At 56.7% G+C, this 18,537-nt stretch overlaps 1 protein-coding gene across 1 annotated transcript in view; it reads right to left on the reverse strand.

The window, feature by feature from the left end:
- Positions 1-1,181: 1,181 nt before the first annotated feature.
- LOC133349347 (plexin-A1-like) overlaps positions 1,182-18,537 on the reverse strand; it is a 131,876-nt gene continuing 114,520 nt past the window's right edge. Inside the window, exons 23-32 of the mRNA XM_061562699.1 lie at positions 15,477-15,543; positions 10,630-10,776; positions 9,895-10,054; positions 9,629-9,732; positions 9,136-9,229; positions 5,257-5,447; positions 4,830-4,999; positions 4,186-4,398; positions 3,489-3,639; positions 1,182-2,976 (exon numbers count right to left, since the gene is read on the reverse strand). Of these exons, the coding sequence (XP_061418683.1) occupies positions 2,881-2,976; positions 3,489-3,639; positions 4,186-4,398; positions 4,830-4,999; positions 5,257-5,447; positions 9,136-9,229; positions 9,629-9,732; positions 9,895-10,054; positions 10,630-10,776; positions 15,477-15,543 (1,393 nt within the window). The 3' untranslated portion in view covers positions 1,182-2,880. The remainder of the gene's footprint in view (positions 2,977-3,488; positions 3,640-4,185; positions 4,399-4,829; positions 5,000-5,256; positions 5,448-9,135; positions 9,230-9,628; positions 9,733-9,894; positions 10,055-10,629; positions 10,777-15,476; positions 15,544-18,537) is intronic.

Here is an 18,537-nt window from a genome sequence, read left to right on the forward strand (position 1 = left end):
CGTGTGTGTGCGTGTACACGTGTGTGTGCATGTACACGTGTGTGTACACGTGTGTGTACACGTGTGTGTGCGTGTACACGTGTGTGTGCGTGTGTGTGCGTATACACGTGTGTGTGCGTGTGTGTGCGTGTACACGTGTGTGTGCGTGTGTGCGTGTACACGTGTGTGGGCATGTGTGTGCATGTGTGTGCGTGTACACGTGTGTGCGTGTGTGTGCGTGTACACGTGTGCGTGTACACGTGTGCGCGTGTGCGCGTATACACGTGTGTGCGCGTGTGTGTGCGTGTACACGTGTGTGTGTGTGCGTGTACACGTGTGTGTGTGCGTGTACACGTGTGTGCGTGTACACGTGTGTGCGTGTGCGCATGTGTGTGTGCGTGTACACGTGTGTGTGCGTGTACACGTGTGTGTGTGTACGCGTGTGTGCGTGTACACGTGTGTGTGCGTGTACACGTGTGCGCGTGCGCGTGTAAAGCATAAACCCGTGCTCCAGTAACACTGCCAAGCGGCGAACGGGCGACGCCACGCTCGGGTCACGGCGGCGGCACAGAGAGCGACCGAACTCTCAACCAGCGCGGTCATCCGGAGCTCCTCGTGCAGCCTCACTCGCTCGCTCGGTCTACACCAGCCGGCGTGGACACTTTCTGACGCACGCCAGCCCCAGATCAGCAGCAGCCACAGCAGCAGCCACAGTAGCAGCTACAGCAGTAGCAGCTACAGCATCAGCAGCTACAGCAGTAGCAGCTACAGCAGTAGCAGCTACAGCATCAGCAGCTACAGCAGCAGCTACAGCATCAGCAGCTACAGCAGTAGCAGCTACAGCAGTAGCAGCTACAGCAGCTACAGCAGTAGCTACAGCTACAACAGCAGCTATAACAGCAGCAGCAGCTACAGCAGCAGCAGCCACAGCAGCAGCTACAGCAGCAGCTACAGCAGTAGCAGCTACAGCAGCAGCAGCTACAGCAGCTACAGCAGTAGCTACAGCTACAACAGCAGCTATAACAGCAGCAGCAGCAGCTACAGCAGCAGCAGCCACAGCAGCAGCTACAGCAGCAGCTACAGCAGCAGGAGCAGCAGCTGTAGCAGCTACAGCAGCAGCTACAGCAGCTACAGCAGCAGCTACAGCAGTAGCAGCTACAGCATCAGCAGCTACAGCAGCTACAGCAGTAGCTACAGCTACAACAGCAGCTATACAGCAGCAGCAGCTACAGCAGCAGCAGCCACAGCAGCAGCTACAGCAGCAGGAGCAGCAGCTGTAGCAGCTACAGCAGTAGCAGCTACAGCAGCTACAGCTGCTACAGCTACAGCAGTAGCAGCAGCCATATAATGTTCGAGAGACTGGAGCGACACTGGACATATGACTGAGCGAGTTGAGCACACAGCAGCATCGTAAAACTCCTGCTTTCACTTCGTTTGTTGAAAAGACCCAAAACAAAATTCTTAGCGGATTCCTGTCTCCCCCACCCCACCCTTGACCTTACTTGTAGCCGACGGACCGACTGGGTGCGGTAAAAGCTCGCCGCTGCGTGGGGGTCGCTCGAACACCAAGAGGGCGCGACCACGGGGACGGGCGGCGCTCCGTCTCGCTCGCCCCTTCCTTTTTTGTGCTGTACAACCACAGTTTGTCGTTTCGAGTAAACAGGAGAAGGAGACGCGACGCTTCAATACTGGCGGTCAAGACGGCCCGGAGCCCGGAGCGCCGGGGAGCACGGAGACGCCCCTGCAGACGGACGCTACGCGAACGCGAGGCCGAAATTTTGACGCGCGTGTGTGCGTGCGTGCGTGCATGTGCGTGCGTGCGTTTTGTCTCATTTTCTTCCCCTCCGTAAAAGGGGGATATTTTTCTAAAAAATAAAATTACAAAACGACCCCAGCGAAGATCCGAAGCCGTTGCGTTTCTCTCGAGCCGTTCAAACAATCTTCGGCTCCGTCAAATGGGTCGCGTGCGCATCATCGTTCGCAGCATCGATGCTTTGTGCAAGACATGCTGGGGGGGGAGGGGCGAGTTTGGGGAGGGGGGCGCGATAACGACACCCACGGTTCACCAAGTCTCGGTCAGTGGTGCCCGCGTTCAGGCGCCCATAAGTCACTCGTCGGCTCTTCCGCGGGGGGCGTGACAAGGGGTTAACGAACATTCGGAAGATCCAGCGAAAACGCGACGAAGCAAGACACGAGCGGAGCGCTCCGTGTCGGTGTCGAGTGTGCACGATGGAAGCGGCGGGATGGAAGAACGCCGTCCATGTGGTGGGAGGGGGGCCGCGAGGCTGCACTCCTCCTCCGGCTCGGCGGGAGCAGCAGTGTCGGAGCGATGCAGAGCAGGCCGCTTCTCTGGTCGATCTCTCCAACTAACGCCGACTCTCAGCCCCTTGCCAGGTCTCCCCCGGATCTCCCCGGGCCTTCTCCTGCTCTCCCGTCAGTCTCCCCCGCAGGGCGAAGAGGTCACCGCGCCTCCCCGCGTCCCTCCCAGGGGTCTGAACGGCCTTTTCCCCATGCCGCGTAGAGGTCACGGGGTCGACTCCCGGGTGGAGCCGCTCCTCCGGAAAGTGAAGCGGGGAGGCCGACCCGCGGGTGCGCGTGGACGGTCGCTTCCCCGCGCTTCGCCGCGCTCCATCGCGGACCACCGTGGAACCGCGTGGCCGGGCGTGTCGCAAAGCGGGACGTCCGGTCGCCCGAGTGCGGCAACACAAAACCGTCACGCGTCTTCTCGGTCGGTCAGTCGGATGGTTGGACGGACAGACGGACGGCGGTGTTTAAAAAAAAAATGGAGGAAAAATAAGGAACTAAAATAAGCAACACTTCACCCGGCCGATGACGGCGGCGGTGGCGACGATGGCGGCGGCGGTGGTGGTGGTGGTTGCGGCACTGGCGGTGCGGTGACCTCTAACTGTCCCCGGACATGCAGGAGATCACTTGGTCCAGCTTGAAGGCCAGGCGGTGCCGCTTGGCCTGCTCATCTTGGTCCAGTGCGGCCAGGATCTGTGTACGGGGGGTACAGGGGGGGACCGAGAGCAACCGAGCTACGTTAATCCGTTGTCGCATTACGATTCATCTGTGATATATCCGCTGCTGGGTAAGAGCCACCCCAAGACGTAGCCATCGATCGAAGCAAAGATCCGTCTAGCTTCTGCGTACGGGCTGATTACATTGCTCCATCTCCATCGAGGACGTACACTAAGGGACAATAACGAATGATCCAATTGCCGGGCATTGCTATTCTAGGCTGCTCGTGAGTAACCCGCGTTCTCAAGCAGAGCGAGTTGATGTGCTCAGCCTGATCACCGATAGTCTGTATTTGCTCTCCCCATGCTCTGAGTGGGTTTCTTCCAATCGGGAGCGCACAGCAGCAGCAGCATCGACCCCCTTACTGCGAACACTTGGCAGGGCCCTCCTGAACGAGAGCCTAGAGGCCTGCCTGGGGAAACGAACATCATCATAACAGCGAAGGAAGAGGCGCTCGAGTGCGGCGTTGGCGTCGTGGCGAGCCCCACCTCGTCCTTGTACTTGCTGACGTACAGGTAGAGCTCGTTAAGGGCACTCATGGTGTTGAAGTCGCTGCTGTGCATGCGCGACTGCTCGGCAAGGTATGCGTTCATGTCCTGGTCGCTGATCGCTGGCATCTTGCCGATGTCCGTGTAGTACCTGCGGCAGAGATGGAAACACGTGCACACGTGCACACACGCACCGTGGACACACACGTGCACGCGCACACAAACACACGTGCACACACGCACCGTGGACGCACACGCGCAAACACAAGGACACGCGTGCAAACGTCAGCGAGGTGATCAAGGAGAGGAACCCGTTGGGTCCATTGTGCTCGCTAGGGCAGGGAACGGGGCCAGCGGCCGCTCAGCCAGCATGGGATGGTGGCAGCCGCTGCTGCTGCGGTCGCGATCCCAATAGAGTCATCCGCAGCATCGTTTGTTAAAATTTGGCAAATGTGGACCACGGCACACGAGGGGGTGGGTGGCCAGCATCACGCCCGGCTGCCTGCATCTCCCCATTACTGATGTTTACATATCACACCAGGTACTCACTTAAGGCCGAGTCGACCTAGGGGATGCCCAGGACCGGTTCAAATATTTGTCGCCATTATCGTTCGTGAGCGGAAACCGAATTCGGGTCGCCGGGTTGGTAGCATGGCGCTCCACGCGTGCTCTCCCATCCCCTCGCCCTGGCGCTCACCTCTCCACCCAGTGCTTGTAGTTGGGGATGTCCTTGGCGTAGAGGAGCTTGTTGGAGGGCGAGTCCTTGCCCAGCCGGTGCTCCGAGGTGGAGCACGAGTCCATGAAGGTCTGCGCCACGACGGAGAGGCACGCGTCCGTGATGCTCGTCTTGTGGATGTCGAACACGAACTGCGGGTTCTTGATCACGTTCACCCAGAAGCGCAGCGGCAGGCTGTGCAGAGGAGGGTGGGCGGGTAGAGTAGGAGGAGGGGGAGATGAGGAGGAGGAGGGGGGGATAGTAGGAGAAATTAAGTATTGTCTGTCATGATGACCACGTGAACCCATTTAGCCAATCTGACCACGAGTTGCTTGTACAACAGCAACGCATTTTATAAGCTGGTGGGGCAAGTGCTGGCCGGTACGCCTTTGTCTCCCCAGTGCCGATGTTTACTCATCCCACCAGGTACCAGATTGCAGCTGAGTCCACCTAGGGGAGGCCTAGGACCGGTTCAAATAATCATCATTGGTGTTGGACCTAAGCAGAAATTAAACTCGGGTCGCCAGGTTCGTAGTGCAGCGTGCTGACCAGTACACTCCCGCTTGCATGCACACACACACGCACACACACACGCACACACACACACGCACGCACGCACGACGCACCAGTTGCTCTTCCAGGTGTGGCGTACGGCTGGGTCGTGGATGGCGTGCCGGTCGGCCTGCTCGTCCAGGAAGTCGAACATGTACTTGATGGCGAGGGGCAGGGCGCTGCCGCGGTGCGCCGTGCTGAAGATCGTCTCGAACAGGTCGTCCACAAACTTCTGCAGCGTGCCCTGCAACGCGGGCACCGCACACGGCGACACCGCCAGCGTGAGCGACGCGCCGTCCCGACCAACACGTGCATCGTGACGACGGTCACACGGACTCTGCAGCCGCCTCGACTCGGAGCCATCTGACGGCAGGTCGAGAGTCTGGGAGCGCGGAGGTCCGCGAGGCCCACGGAGGTCCGCCAATAGAGGCCGACCACCTCGTTGGCGAGCGACGAGGCGAGAGGGACCGCGGGAGCGGGGGGCGGCGTGCGTCTCCTCACCTTGGTGGCGAGCAGCCGCGTGAGGTAGATCTCGGACACCATCTTGTTGCCGCGGTCGCCCTCCTTCTGGTCGGCGTGGTCGTGGTTCTTCACGAGGTGCCACAGCTTGGTGCCACTCTCCAGGTCGGGAGTGATCATGGGTGTGCGCGAGCGTAGCGAGTCCGGGCTGCCCGGGTGCCTCATGATGCTCTCTGCGTGGGGACGCAGAGGAGCCAGCGCCGAACCGGAGGTCGCAATCAATGGTCAGGCGAGCGGGCAATCGGGCGGGAAACTGATTTAGCCGGAGGGCGTGCGGGCGAGTAGGCGGAGCGACTCGGTGAGCGGGCGGGCGAGCACCCTGATCCCTGCGCCACCTCACCAGGTGCGGAAAATATTCCTATGCACGGCATGCCACATCCAGTATACGTCTTGCTATGGGTCTCTGTGTGAGTCTATCAGTGTCTGTGTGAGTCTATGGGTTTCTGTGTGAGTCTTATAAGTCTCTGTGTGAGTCTACAGGTTTCTGTGTGAGTCTATGGGTCTGTGTGAGTCTACGGGTTTCTGTGTGAGTCTATGGGTCTCTGAGTGAGTCGATCAGTCTCTGTGTGAGTCTACGGGTTTCTGTGTGAGTCTATCAGTCTCCGTGTGAGTCGATTAGTCTCTGTGTGAGTCTACGGGTTTCTGTGTGAGTCTATAAGTCTCTGTGTGAAGTTCATGAGTCTCTTTGTGAGTCTACGGGTCTCTGCGTGAGTCTAGGCGTTTCTGTGTGAGTCTATTGGTCTCTGTGTGGGTCTACGGGTTTCTGTGTGAGTCTATGGGTCTCTGTGTGAGTCTACGGGTTTCTGTGTGAGTCTATGGGTCTCTGTGTGAGTCTATCGGTCTCTGTGTGAGTCTATGGGTCTCTGTGTGAAGTTCATGAGTCTCTGTGTGAGTCTACGGGTCTCTGTGTGAGTCTACAGGTTTCTGTGTGAGTCGATCGGTCTCTGTGTGAGTCTACGGGTTTCTGTGTGAGTCGATCAGTCTCTGTGTGAGTCTATGGGTTTCTGTGTGAGTCTATGGGTCTCTGCGTGAGTCTACGGGTTTCTGTGTGAGTCTATCAGTCTCCGTGTGAGTCGATTAGTCTCTGTGTGAGTCTACGGGTTTCTGTGTGAGTCTATAAGTCTCTGTGTGAAGTTCATGAGTCTCTTTGTGAGTCTACGGGTCTCTGCGTGAGTCTAGGCGTTTCTGTGTGAGTCTATTGGTCTCTGTGTGGGTCTACGGGTTTCTGTGTGAGTCTATGGGTCTCTGTGTGAGTCTACGGGTTTCTGTGTGAGTCTATGGGTTTCTGTGTGAGTCTATGGGTCTCTGTGTGAAGTTCATGAGTCTCTGTGTGAGTCTACGGGTCTCTGTGTGAGTCTACAGGTTTCTGTGTGAGTCGATCGGTCTCTGTGTGAGTCTACGGGTTTCTGTGTGAGTCGATCAGTCTCTGTGTGAGTCTATGGGTTTCTGTGTGAGTCTATGGGTCTCTGCGTGAGTCTACGGGTTTCTGTGTGAGTCTACGGGTTTCTGTGTGAGTCTATGGCTCTCTGCATGAGTCTAGGGGTTTATGTGTGAGTCTATCGGTCTCTGTGTGAGTCTACGGGTTTCTGTGTGAGTCTATGGGTCTCTGTGTAAGTCTACGGGATTCTGTGTGAGTCTATGGGTCTCTGTGTAAGCCTACGGGTTTCTGTGTGAGTCTATGGGTCTCTGTGTGAGTCTATGGGTCTCTATGTGAGTCTATGGGTCTCTGTGTGAGTCTATGGGTTTCTGTGTGAGTCGATCGGTCTCTGTGTGAGTCTACGGGTTTCTGTGTGAGTCTATGGGTTTCTCTGTGAGTCTACGGGTTTCTGTGTGAGTCTATGGGTCTCTGTGTGAGTCTACGGGTTTCTGTGTGAGTTTATGGGTCTCTGCGCGAGTCTACGGGTTTCTGTGTGAGTCTATGGGTCTCTGCATGAGTCTAGGGGTTTATGTGTGAGTCTATCGGTCTCTGTGTGAGTCTGTGGGTCTCTGTGTGAATCTATGGGTCTCTGTGTGAGTCTATGAGACTCTGTGTGAGTCTATGGGTCTCTGTGTGAGTCTACGGGTTTATGTGTGAGTCTATGGGTCTCTGTGTGAGTCTACGGGTTTCTTTGTGAGTCTCTGCGAGAGAGGCCGTCAGTGAAAGCAGAGGAGAAGAGGAAAGCCTTGAGCCTTGCACCAGCCTAGGCAAGGCGAAGGCACCGAGAGCTGAGCGAGTTGTCCCGGCTCGGCCGCGGCGGTGCCAAGAATTGGCCGCGGGCACCACGCAGTCACCACGAGTCACCACGCAGTCACCACGCAGTCACCACGCAGTCACCACGAGTCACCACGAGTCACCACGCAGTCACCACGAGTCACCACGCGGTCACCACGCGGGCACCACGAGTCACCACGCAGTCACCACGCAGTCACCACGAGTCACCACGCAGTCACCACGAGTCACCACGCAGTCACCACGAGTCACCACGCGGTCACCACGCGGGCACCACGAGTCACCACGCAGTCACCACGAGTCACCACGAGTCACCACGCAGTCACCACGAGTCACCACGCGGTCACCACGCGGGCACCACGCAGTCACGGCGTTGGCACGGCAGGACCGCGTGTCACCGCGCCGCCGGCACGTCGCGCGTCGCGCCGGGCGGGCAGAGGCAGCGAACGACCACGACCGGTGGCGAGCGAGCGTGCCAATTCCACGCCCGCGTAAGAAGCGGGCGTGGAAATTAACTCCTAATTGGAACGTAACACCCGGAAAGAACCGGCGGCGTAAATTGATATTAAATTTCCGCGCACTTCAGAGGTAGCGTCGGCGCCGGCACACGAAGAGCGGGCAATTTCCCCGTTAATTAAAAGGCGCGGCGCATGCCGTGCCACACGGGGTAATGAGGGGCCGCCAGCAGGGAGCCGCCACGGTGTAGCGGCACGGCTCAGCCAAGGAGGGAGGGAGGGAGGTTTCCTGTTTATTGAAGCCGGGGGAGCGGCGAGAGTGGCAGGCCGGGCCCGGCGTTCCCACATCGCCGGCAATTTATCTCACCTTGTGTCACGAGACCGTGACGGTGAACCGGGGGAAATATAAATAAATGTAAAAGCGAAACACCCCAAAAATAACAAAGGGCACCCCCCCCCCCCACGTGGTAACCCCGCGTAGCACCCCCCGTGGCACCCCACGTCGCCACCACCGCCGCCTCGGCGTGGCCTCCGCTTGCTGCTCCCGGCTCGGTGGTTTTGTTTTCCCTGCCATTACAATCAGCGCCAGCCCGGTGAGAAAACACCACCAACACTACCACCACCAACACTACCACAACCAATACTACCACCACCAACACTACCACCACCAACACTACCACCAATACACCACCACCACCACCAACACTACCACCACCAACACTGCCACCACCAACACTACCACCACCAACACTACCACCAATACACCACCAACACTACCACCCCCAACACTACCACCAATACACCACCGACACTACCACCACCAACACTACCACCACCAATACAACCACCAATACACCACCGACACTACCACCACCAACACTACCACCACCAATACAACCACCACTACCACCACCAATACAACCACCAATACAACCACCACCAATACAACCACCAATACAACCACCAACACTACCACCAACACTACCACCAACACCAACAACACTAAAACCAACGCTGCCAAACAAACCACCGTGTGCTCGGCGCACCCAAACGAGGTGCTCGGAGCCTCTTTCTGGTCCCCACGCACCCAGCGCACGGCGCACGGACGTAGCGCCGGCACTCTGCTCGCTGGTGGTCGCCGGGACCCTGGCCGGTACCTTGGCTGGTGCCCTGGCCGGTACCCTGGCTGATGCTCACCATACTTGTTGACGGAGCGCGAGAGCAGCGAGTTGGCGGCGTTGTAGGATGCCGTCTGCTTGGGCACCAGCGCCACCGTGGATGCATCGGCCACCTACGGCAACAGCGCACGCACCGCCCGCTCGACCAACGCTCGTCCCACGCTCGACCCACACTGGACCCACGCTCGACCCACGTTTGCGGGAGCCACTACACTTGGCACTTCCCCCAAGATCGTCCCAGTTCAGCTTAGCCAACATCTCCATGTGTGGGTCTATGACTCTGTGTGAGTCTCTCCACATGGTGTGAGTCTCACCACGTGGTGTGAGTCTCACCACGTGGTGTGAGTCTAACCACGTGGGGTGTGAGTGTCACCACGTGGGGTGTGAGTGTCACCACGTAGTGTGAGTCTCACCACGTGGTGTGTGTCTCACCACGTGGTGTGTGTCTCACACCACGTGGTGTGTCTCTCACACCACGTGGTGTGTCTCACCACGTGGTGTGTGAGTGTCACCTGGTAGTGCGCGAGCGTGTTGAGCTGCTTCCAGTCGTTCTCAATCTTGGTGGTGACGTCCTCGTCCTGCAGGATCACGCGCCCCATGCGGCCCTGTCGCCACTCTGCTCACCACACGCCACCACCGCACGCCACCACCGTCATCGTCATCGTCGTCATCGCGAGCCGTGATCTATCCACCGCTACGTTAACTTCTCCCCATCATCTGCTGGCCAGCTCCTCCACGCGATGCGCGCAGTTCCCGGACGAGACGGCCGGGGCCTCACCGAGGTCGCGGTCGATGGCCTTGGGCCGCTGGGAGTAGGGCACGTTCTTGTGGACGGCGTCGAGCAGCTTCTCCTTGACCTGCGTGATGGTGTCGCAGTCGAGGACCTTGACGCTCACCTCCACGTTCTTCTCGCTCTCCGGGGTCACGCAGTTCAGCGTCTGTCGGCCGGGCAAGAGGGAGCGCGTGCGCAGCCGTCGTCGTGACGGGTGCACGATCACCGTCGTCAACAACACTGCCGCCGACGGCATTGCTCTCAATATCAGGATGACTAATGCCGTCGTCACCACCACCGGCGACATTATCAGCATCATAATCATCAGAAACATCATGAATTTCAAAACCATAATTTTTACAACCTCTACCATCATCAACACACTTATCACCACCGGAAAATGTTGCTTTGTAATTGTCATCAACGTCAATGTTATCAACGTCATCATCGTGGTCGTCATCTGCTATCATCGTTACCAACACCACCATCACCATCATTATTACCACCATTGCAACGTGTTTACACACCACACTAGCTATTCATTGGGGCTGAGTCAACCTTGGGGAGGCCCAAAACTGGTTTACTGGTGTTTACCGAATTCAGGTCGCCGGGTTCGTAGGGCAGCCCACTACCAGCATCACTATCTCTACCTACTGCATTACCACGGCGACCACCGCCATCGTCGCCATCATCGTCGCCACCACCATCATCTCGGCCACGACTGAGTCGAGTTGGACTCACGAGGGTGCGGTAGTCAATCTGCTGGCGGATGAGCTTGTCCTCGCTGAGCGAGTAGCGCGCCTCGCCCGTGATGGCGTCGATCGGCCCCTTCTCCATCTGCTGCTTGATGGCGCAGTAGAGCATGAAGAGGGGCTCGCCGGCGCACTCCTGCACAAGCATGCACAAAGACGAAGGTCCTCGTATAGCCTTAACAGACTGTTGGGGCAAGTGCTGTTAGCGAGTAGCACCTGTGAAAGTCGGACACGGCACACTAAGTGGTGAGTGACCAGCACCACGCCTGGCCGCCTTTGTCTCCCCGATGTGGATGTTTACACACCACACGAGGTACTCGTTTCAGGCTGAGTCGACCTAGGGGAGGCCCAGGATCAGTTAAGATAATAATCACTGGTGTTGGCCATGAACGTGGATCCAACTCGGGTCACCAGGTTCATTAAGCAGTGCGCTTGCTGCTGCACTATACATACACACGCACACTTGCACACGCATACACACACACATACATACTTACATACACACGCATACATACACACATACACACACATACACACACATGCATACACACATACACAACCATGCATACACATACATACACTCATACACACATACACACCTACACAGATATGCACGTGGACAAGCAGCCACTCTGGTGGATGCAGACGGGCGGACACAGGAGTGGTCATCACGCTCGCGCACACAAGAGTATGAACACGGACACGCACGCTTGACCGCCCGCACGATGAGAGCCGCGCCCACCACACGCACATGCTTACGCGGGCGAGGAACGATCGCTGAACATTGTTCGTCCGCCCCCTCTCGTTACGCCACGCGGCCCTGCGGCCCCCGTCACGCGACGACGCACGGCAGGGGCTGCCGTGTCATCTCGGTTGCCGAACAATGTACGCACGCACATCCACACACGTACACACATCCACGCACGCACATCCATGCACATCCACGCACGCACGGACGCACATCCACGCACGCATATCCACGCACGCACACACATCCACGCACGCACATCCACGCACATCCACGCACGCACGGACGCACATCCACGCATGCACATCCACGCAGTTGAGCCCGGGTCGTGGTGGGATGGTGGGATACGAATTGTGAACACACAAAGTACCCATATGAAACCTTGTCATGTTCACTGACTCACACAAACATAAAGACAAAGATCCCCCATAGAGCCTTAACAGACCGTTGGGGAAAGTGCTGTTAGCGAGTACCACACATTTGAGGCTGAGTCTACTTAGGGGAGGACCAGGAACAGTTCAGATAATCGTCACTGGTGTTGACCGTGAGTGGGAATCGAACCCAGGAGGCCGGGTTCGTAGCGCAGTGCGCTAACCACTGCGCCTCTGCTCCACCGCCGAGACAAGATATTTCTTGGGCTCAAATTAATAAAATACAACATTTTAATTGTTACTTATTAAGCTTGAGGTAGTGAATTACTGGGATTAGTTTTTGTCTCCGACATATGCAATTTAGGAGAAGTCATGAATGAAATCATATTTAAATGTAATGTAATGTTAAAACTACATTATCTCAAAGCACTGGAACATGTAAAGAAGACATTGAATGGAGTACAATATTAATGTGACATTGCTAATGGTGACGACTCCTCAGCTGTGCTTTGCAACTGAGGCACTTGGAGAAATTATCTTTTAAATCATCATCGTGTATTTGTGTGTACATGCACGTGTGTACGTGTGTGTGTGGGGAGTAGTGGTGCAGTGGTTAGCGCACTGCGCTGCAAACCCGGCGACCCGAGTTTGATTGCCGCTCAAGTCCAATAACGGTGGCAAATATATGAATTGGTCCTGGGTCTACCCTACATCGACTCAGCATTAAATGAGTACCTGCTTCATTGTTTACTCAACACTGGGAAGACCAAGGCAGCCGGGCGTGGTGCTGGTCACCTGTTCCCCCGTGTGGCGTGCCAACTTTTGTCGGGGCTCGCGAGCAGCACTTGCCCCAAACGAGGCCTTGAGAGGCTATTCTGGGGATCTTTTGTCTGTTGTGTGCTTGAAGAACGGTGGAGCGGCAGTTAGCGCACTGCGCTACGGTCGCAGCAACCCGAGTTCAATTGCCAGCCACGGCTCAGATCAGCGGCCAGTACGACAATTATGTATTCATCACAAGGTACCCAACCCAGGCGGCCCGATTCTCACGGCTGGACTTCAGCCAAAGCCATTCCAAACCAAACCGCGCCTCCTCCGAGGACATATTATTATTATCCCGTTGAACGGTTTCTAAGCAAGTATGTAAGTGTCTATGCATGACTATGGTTCTCTAATCGATAAAGTAATCGGAAGAGTAATCTCAGAGTAATCGTTAAAGTAATCACTAAAGTAATTTGCAGAGTAATGTTCAGAGTAATCGGAAGGGTAATTGTAGTGTAATCGGTAGAGGTTCAGAGTAATCGGTAAAGGATCCGATTACTTGCTACGTCGCGGCGTCCCACTCCGGCGCGTCTCCTCTCTCTCCGCCGGTGATAAACGGCCCGGGCGGCCGGACGGGTGAGCAGAGAGAAAAAATAAATAACGGGGCAAACGCGGCGGAATGAATAGGATGATTTATACGGCGGATCGGGCGGCGAGGAAGCAATTACTTAGGTATGCAATGACGCGGGAGCGGCGGCGGCGGCGGACGGGAGGGAGAAAGGCGCAGGGCAGCATTACGGAGATGCGGTGGGAGATGTGAAAATGAGATTACTTGCAAAGGGAGACGGCGTGAGAGGCAATGAAAGGCCTTTAATGGCCACATGAAGGGTGCAGCCTCGCGCTATCAACCCCGATTCGTTTTTTTAAAATGGGCTCATTGTTTGGCTGGATGATAATTGCCACAAAACATCTTTTGATCGCAGCGGTGCAGAACCCCTCACTGGGATCTCACTCACTCACTCGCCCCCCTCCCTTGCCTGCATTCCTTGAGCAGACGGTGAGTGAGCGGGCGAACAATGGGGTGCGAGGGTGGATGAGGGAGCGAGTGGTCGGATGAATGAATCTGCGAGCAGTTTGGGCGAGAGAGATAGTGGAGAAGCGAACAGATGAACACGGGGGTGAGAGGGTGGACAAGGTGGAAAGTGGGTGAATTAGAGAGTGGAGCTGGTGGACAAGAGAACAACCGATTAGGGGACACGGTGGAGAAAGCTGATGGTGAAAAGGAGCGAGCGGATGGGTGAGCAAAGTGGGCTTGCGTACGAGTCAGTGGACGAGCCGCGTCGTGGGCGAGCGAGCAAATGGACAAAATAGCTGGCTGGTGGATGAGCGAGAAGCGGGCGTGTGGACGAGCGAGAAGGGTGAGTGCCTGAGTTGGTGGATGAGCAAGTAGAGGACCGAGTGAATGGGACAAAGGGAAAGCAAAAACATCCTTGGACAAGTGAGGCAAGCGGGCGGGTGGATGGCTGAGTGGGTGGATGGCTGAGTGGGTGGATGACTGAGTGGCTGAGTGGGTGGATGGCTGAGTGGGTGGATGTATGAGTGGGTGGCTGAGTGGCTGATTGGCTGAGTGGGTGGGTGGCTGAGTGGGTGAGTGGGTGGATGGCTGAGTGGGTGGATGGCTGAGTGGCTGAGTGGGTGGATGGCTGAGTGGGTGGATGTATGAGTGGGTGGCTGAGTGGCTGATTGGCTGAGTGGGTGGGTGGCTGAGTGGGTGAGTGGGTGGATGGCTGAGTGGGTGGATGGCTGAGTGGCTGAGTGGGTGGATGGCTGAGTGGGTGGGTGGCTGATTGTCTGAGTGGGTGGATGGCTGAGTGGGTGGATGGCTGAGTGGGTGGGTGGCTGAGTGGCTGAGTGGCTGAGTGGGTGGTTGGCTGAGTGGGTGGATGGCTGAGTGGGTGGGTGGGTGGCTGAGTGGCTGAGTGGCTGAATGGCTGAGTGGCTGAGTGGGTGGATGGCTGAGTTGGTGGATGGCTGAATTGAGTAGATGGCTGAGTGGGTGGGTGGCTGAGTGGATGGGTGGCTGAGTGGCTGAATGGCTGAGTGGGTGGATGGCTGAGTGGGTGGATGGCTGAGTGGGTGGGTGGCTGAGTGGGTGGGTGGCTGAGTGGGTGGGTGGCTGAGTGGCTGAGTGGGTGGATGGCTGAACGAGCGAGCGAGGACATTGTTGATGGTGGAGATAGCTCGTGAGCAATTGTGGTCACGACCCTTCCTTCCCAACACCACCCCCTCCCCATGCAATTGAATGTCGCGTTCGTTAAGCATGGCCGGTTTGCCTGCCTCAGGTCCAGCTGATTACTCAGCCAGCCGGTGGCATTACTGCTGCTGCTGCCATGACTACCACCAGCCCCCTCACTACGATCACTAATCACCAATTTGCATATTGTTACTGCTGGTATCGTTATTGCTGTGTTATTGCCGCTGTCGCGACTGCGTACGTGGTTACTCGGAAACGCTTGTTTTCCCTGTTGTTCCCGCGTGACGATGGCGGCACGATGTGCGTGACCCCTGCGTGATTGGTGCAGGCGGTGCACGAGGACGGTGGGGGAGGGGTCGCCGGGTCACGGGGGGCACCATCATCGTTGTGGCGATGATTCTGCTCATTCGGGAACGCCTCGCCTCGCTGAGACTCGTTTTCTGGAGGGTCCTGCCAAGTTTTCGCAGTAGAGGGTGGGGGGGTATGCTGCTGGTCCAAATTCAGTGATTTGCAGGTTCATTGTTTTTTCAGCATTGGGATTTTTGGGCCATGCCAGTTCCACTGTGAGTGTGGGGTTTAGCTGTGGGAGGAAACCGGAGCAAACCCACGCAGAACAGGGGCAGAAAGAGAGAACATACAAACTCCACACACTCGCTCGCTCGCTCACCTCCCCACACGCCCCGTCCAAGATGCTGAGGACTGACCTTCAGGTACTTGTGCAGTAAGAACGTGAACCAATTGGTGAGCATCTTCTCAGCGACAGACTCGGTCCTGCGGAAGCGACAGAGAGAGACAGGGCCAGCAGGTGAGACAAAGGTGGGGAGGTCATTGACTCGATGGAGCTCCATCGAGGTCGTCGACTTCGAGTGAACAGCAGCTGACTCTCACGCAGAGTCGCTCCCGAAACGACGCCTGTCAAGGGCAACGATCGTCAACGACGCGCATGGCGCTCCGTGATCGTGCCGCTGCGGAGATGGAGCGATGCAATCGGTTTGTGTAGAGGCAGAACCATTAGAGGTGGCGACGGCTTGGGGAGCCCTCACGCAGCAGTGGATTGACCGTGGCTGCTGCTGCTAACGATGATGATGACCATGATTTTGATTAATACAGTAAACACAAATTTGTTTAATCTAACCCATACCAATATTTACATCGAGCTGCAAGAAACAAAGCCACCACCACGGCCCGTTAGGCCACTGTCAAGCACGAGTGGCAGGGAAATATCATTGGCAGGGAGTGCGCGGGCGAGGGACAGCGGGAGACAGAGAGAGACTGCGAGTGAGAGAGAGAGAGATAGAGAGTGAGTGAGAGAGAGTGAGAGATGGAAAGAGAGAGAGAGAGAGTGAGAGAGAAGATTGAAGAAAGAGATAAGTCACTAAACCCGTGTCCGGCTCCTGCCAATGAGAAGCGGAAAATCGGCGGTTTTGCCGGGGGCATGGCGAATGAATTCCCACGGCTGGCACGGCCGCCCTGGTTAACGGAGTGCTCGGTGATGCGTGGCTTGGCACGGACTCGCTGTGTCCATGCCGAAATCGAATCAAGCCAGCCGGCTGTGGCCCCCGAACAGGGCACGGCTCTGTGCAGCAGAGAGCAGCTCCCTCTGAGGAAGGCCGAAAATCTCCTCTAAACCTTGTTTAATTCGCTTTTTATTTTAATACAGAATTTAGTTATTTGGATTTAGAATAATCGAATTGCCTTCATCCAGTAATAGATAGATGGAGGCTGCTGCTTAGGATGATGGTGGTGCATTGCAAATGCTAAATTGAGAAGAAAATCACAATGTGACCATTATTATTCACGGGCCTTCATCAATCAACTGCTGGGGGAAGGCTTCCCCACGCCGTGCGGGGTCGTTGTGCCACACTCCACCACGCCGGTCAGTGTGTAAGTCGGTGACGGAGGGTTCATCGCACAGCGCGCTAACCCCTGCGCCGCCGCTCCCCACAGGGGCAGCATGATGGTAATCCCGGCCGAGATGATGGGTTTCAACAAAACCCGCTGCGATTTACAAATTGAGCCAATCAAGAGAAGAGGATTGTGGGTAATGAGCAGCGGCGAGGGCCGGCCCACACGTGCCGCGATTTGAGCCGAGTGGGTGGCCCCCTTCATCACTCCCCCCAATCCACTCCCCACCCTCACACGTGACGAGCACCTCTTATCTCACGCACAAAGATCTCCCGTATAGCCTGTAACATACTGTAGGGGCAAGTTACTATCAAGGCCGGCACGGCACACGAGCGGATGGGTGGCCAAGACCTCGCGCGGCCGTCTTTGTCTCCCTCGTGGTGATGTTTACACATAATTTGAGGCTGAGTCGACCTAAGGGAGGCCCAGAACCAGTTCAGATAATCGTCACTGGTGTTGGCCGTGAGCGAGAATTGTACCCGGGGCGCCAGGTTCGTAGCACAGTGCGCTAACTGCTACCCTACCGCTCCGCAAACACACTCAAACACACTCAAACACACACACACGCACACACACATGCGCGCGCACACACACGTACAAACATGCGCGCACACACACACACGTACACACACACACGCACGTGCACACACACGTACACACACGTACACACACGTACACACGTACACACACACATGTACACACACGCACGTGCACACACATGTACACACACACACACACGTGCACACACATGTACACACACGTGCGCACACATACGTACACACATGCACGTATACACACACGTACACACACACGCACGTGCATGCACCGACGACCTGGGTGGCGTCTCGGGGTTCAGGCTGAGCCCCCACCCCCACATCCCCCCTTACCTATTTGGGGTCGTGACTCGAGTTCATCACTGATTTGTGCTGCTGCACCGTCTCACCTGCACCGTCTCACCTGCACCGTCTCACCTGCAGGTGGTGACCTGGCCCAATTTGTATCATTAAGACCCTCCACCACCCAACGCAGCCAAACAAAATGAATGACGACACAGCGCGAGCGTTCAACAACCGCGCCATTTGTTGTTGAAAACCTCAACACGGCCGTCAATGACGCCGCGTTGAGAGAGGCCGGAGAGACAGAGCGGCGGTGAGCGTGCAGGCTGCACTAAAAACACCACAGCCCTCCTCCCCCCGATAAGAATTACTTTGTTTTCTGTGTTCCCGCGAGCCGCCGTCGTGCAAAGAGGCCACTGGGAAGGCGCCGGTGGTGGATGGCCGGGGCGCGCGGAAGGGGGCAGCCAGGCCACGGCCGGCGGGCAGCAGCGCAGCAACAAGGACGGCGGCCGAACGAGCGCCGCTGATGGGCAAATGAATATTTAATGGAAAGCTGCGAGCGGCGGCAGCCATTAATCAGAGAACCACGCGGCGAGCCGAGCGCCACGCCGCTAATCACGGATTGCGGTAATTGCTTGTGTAGGCACGTGGGGGCGGGAGAAATGGGTTTTTTTAATTAATTGAAATATAAAAACAATAATGATGCGTGCTCTCTGCCCCCCACCACTCCACTGCACCCCACAACTAGTAACCCCGTGACCGCTGTGTACGGGATCCACGGTGGCCTCGTTAGCCCCTCACCCCCAGCCTTCACGGCACCGATCAGCCGCATTGTTAGCCATGTTCCATCCACTGCTGGATGAACGACTCCCCCCTATCGTTGTCGTGAATTGCACAATCCACCCATAGATGAAGGGCAGCCCGGGATGATCATCATCGTTAGCCATGATCAATCAACTGCTGGATGAAGCTTTCCCCCTGGTGGACCCTCACGCTCTTGTTCCCGCGCGAGGCGTTTCCATCG

Source organism: Lethenteron reissneri, chromosome 30, assembly GCF_015708825.2.
Source record: "Lethenteron reissneri isolate LAM-NWPU_2019-01 chromosome 30, ASM1570882v1, whole genome shotgun sequence".
NCBI classification, from domain to species: Eukaryota; Metazoa; Chordata; class Hyperoartia; order Petromyzontiformes; family Petromyzontidae; genus Lethenteron; species Lethenteron reissneri.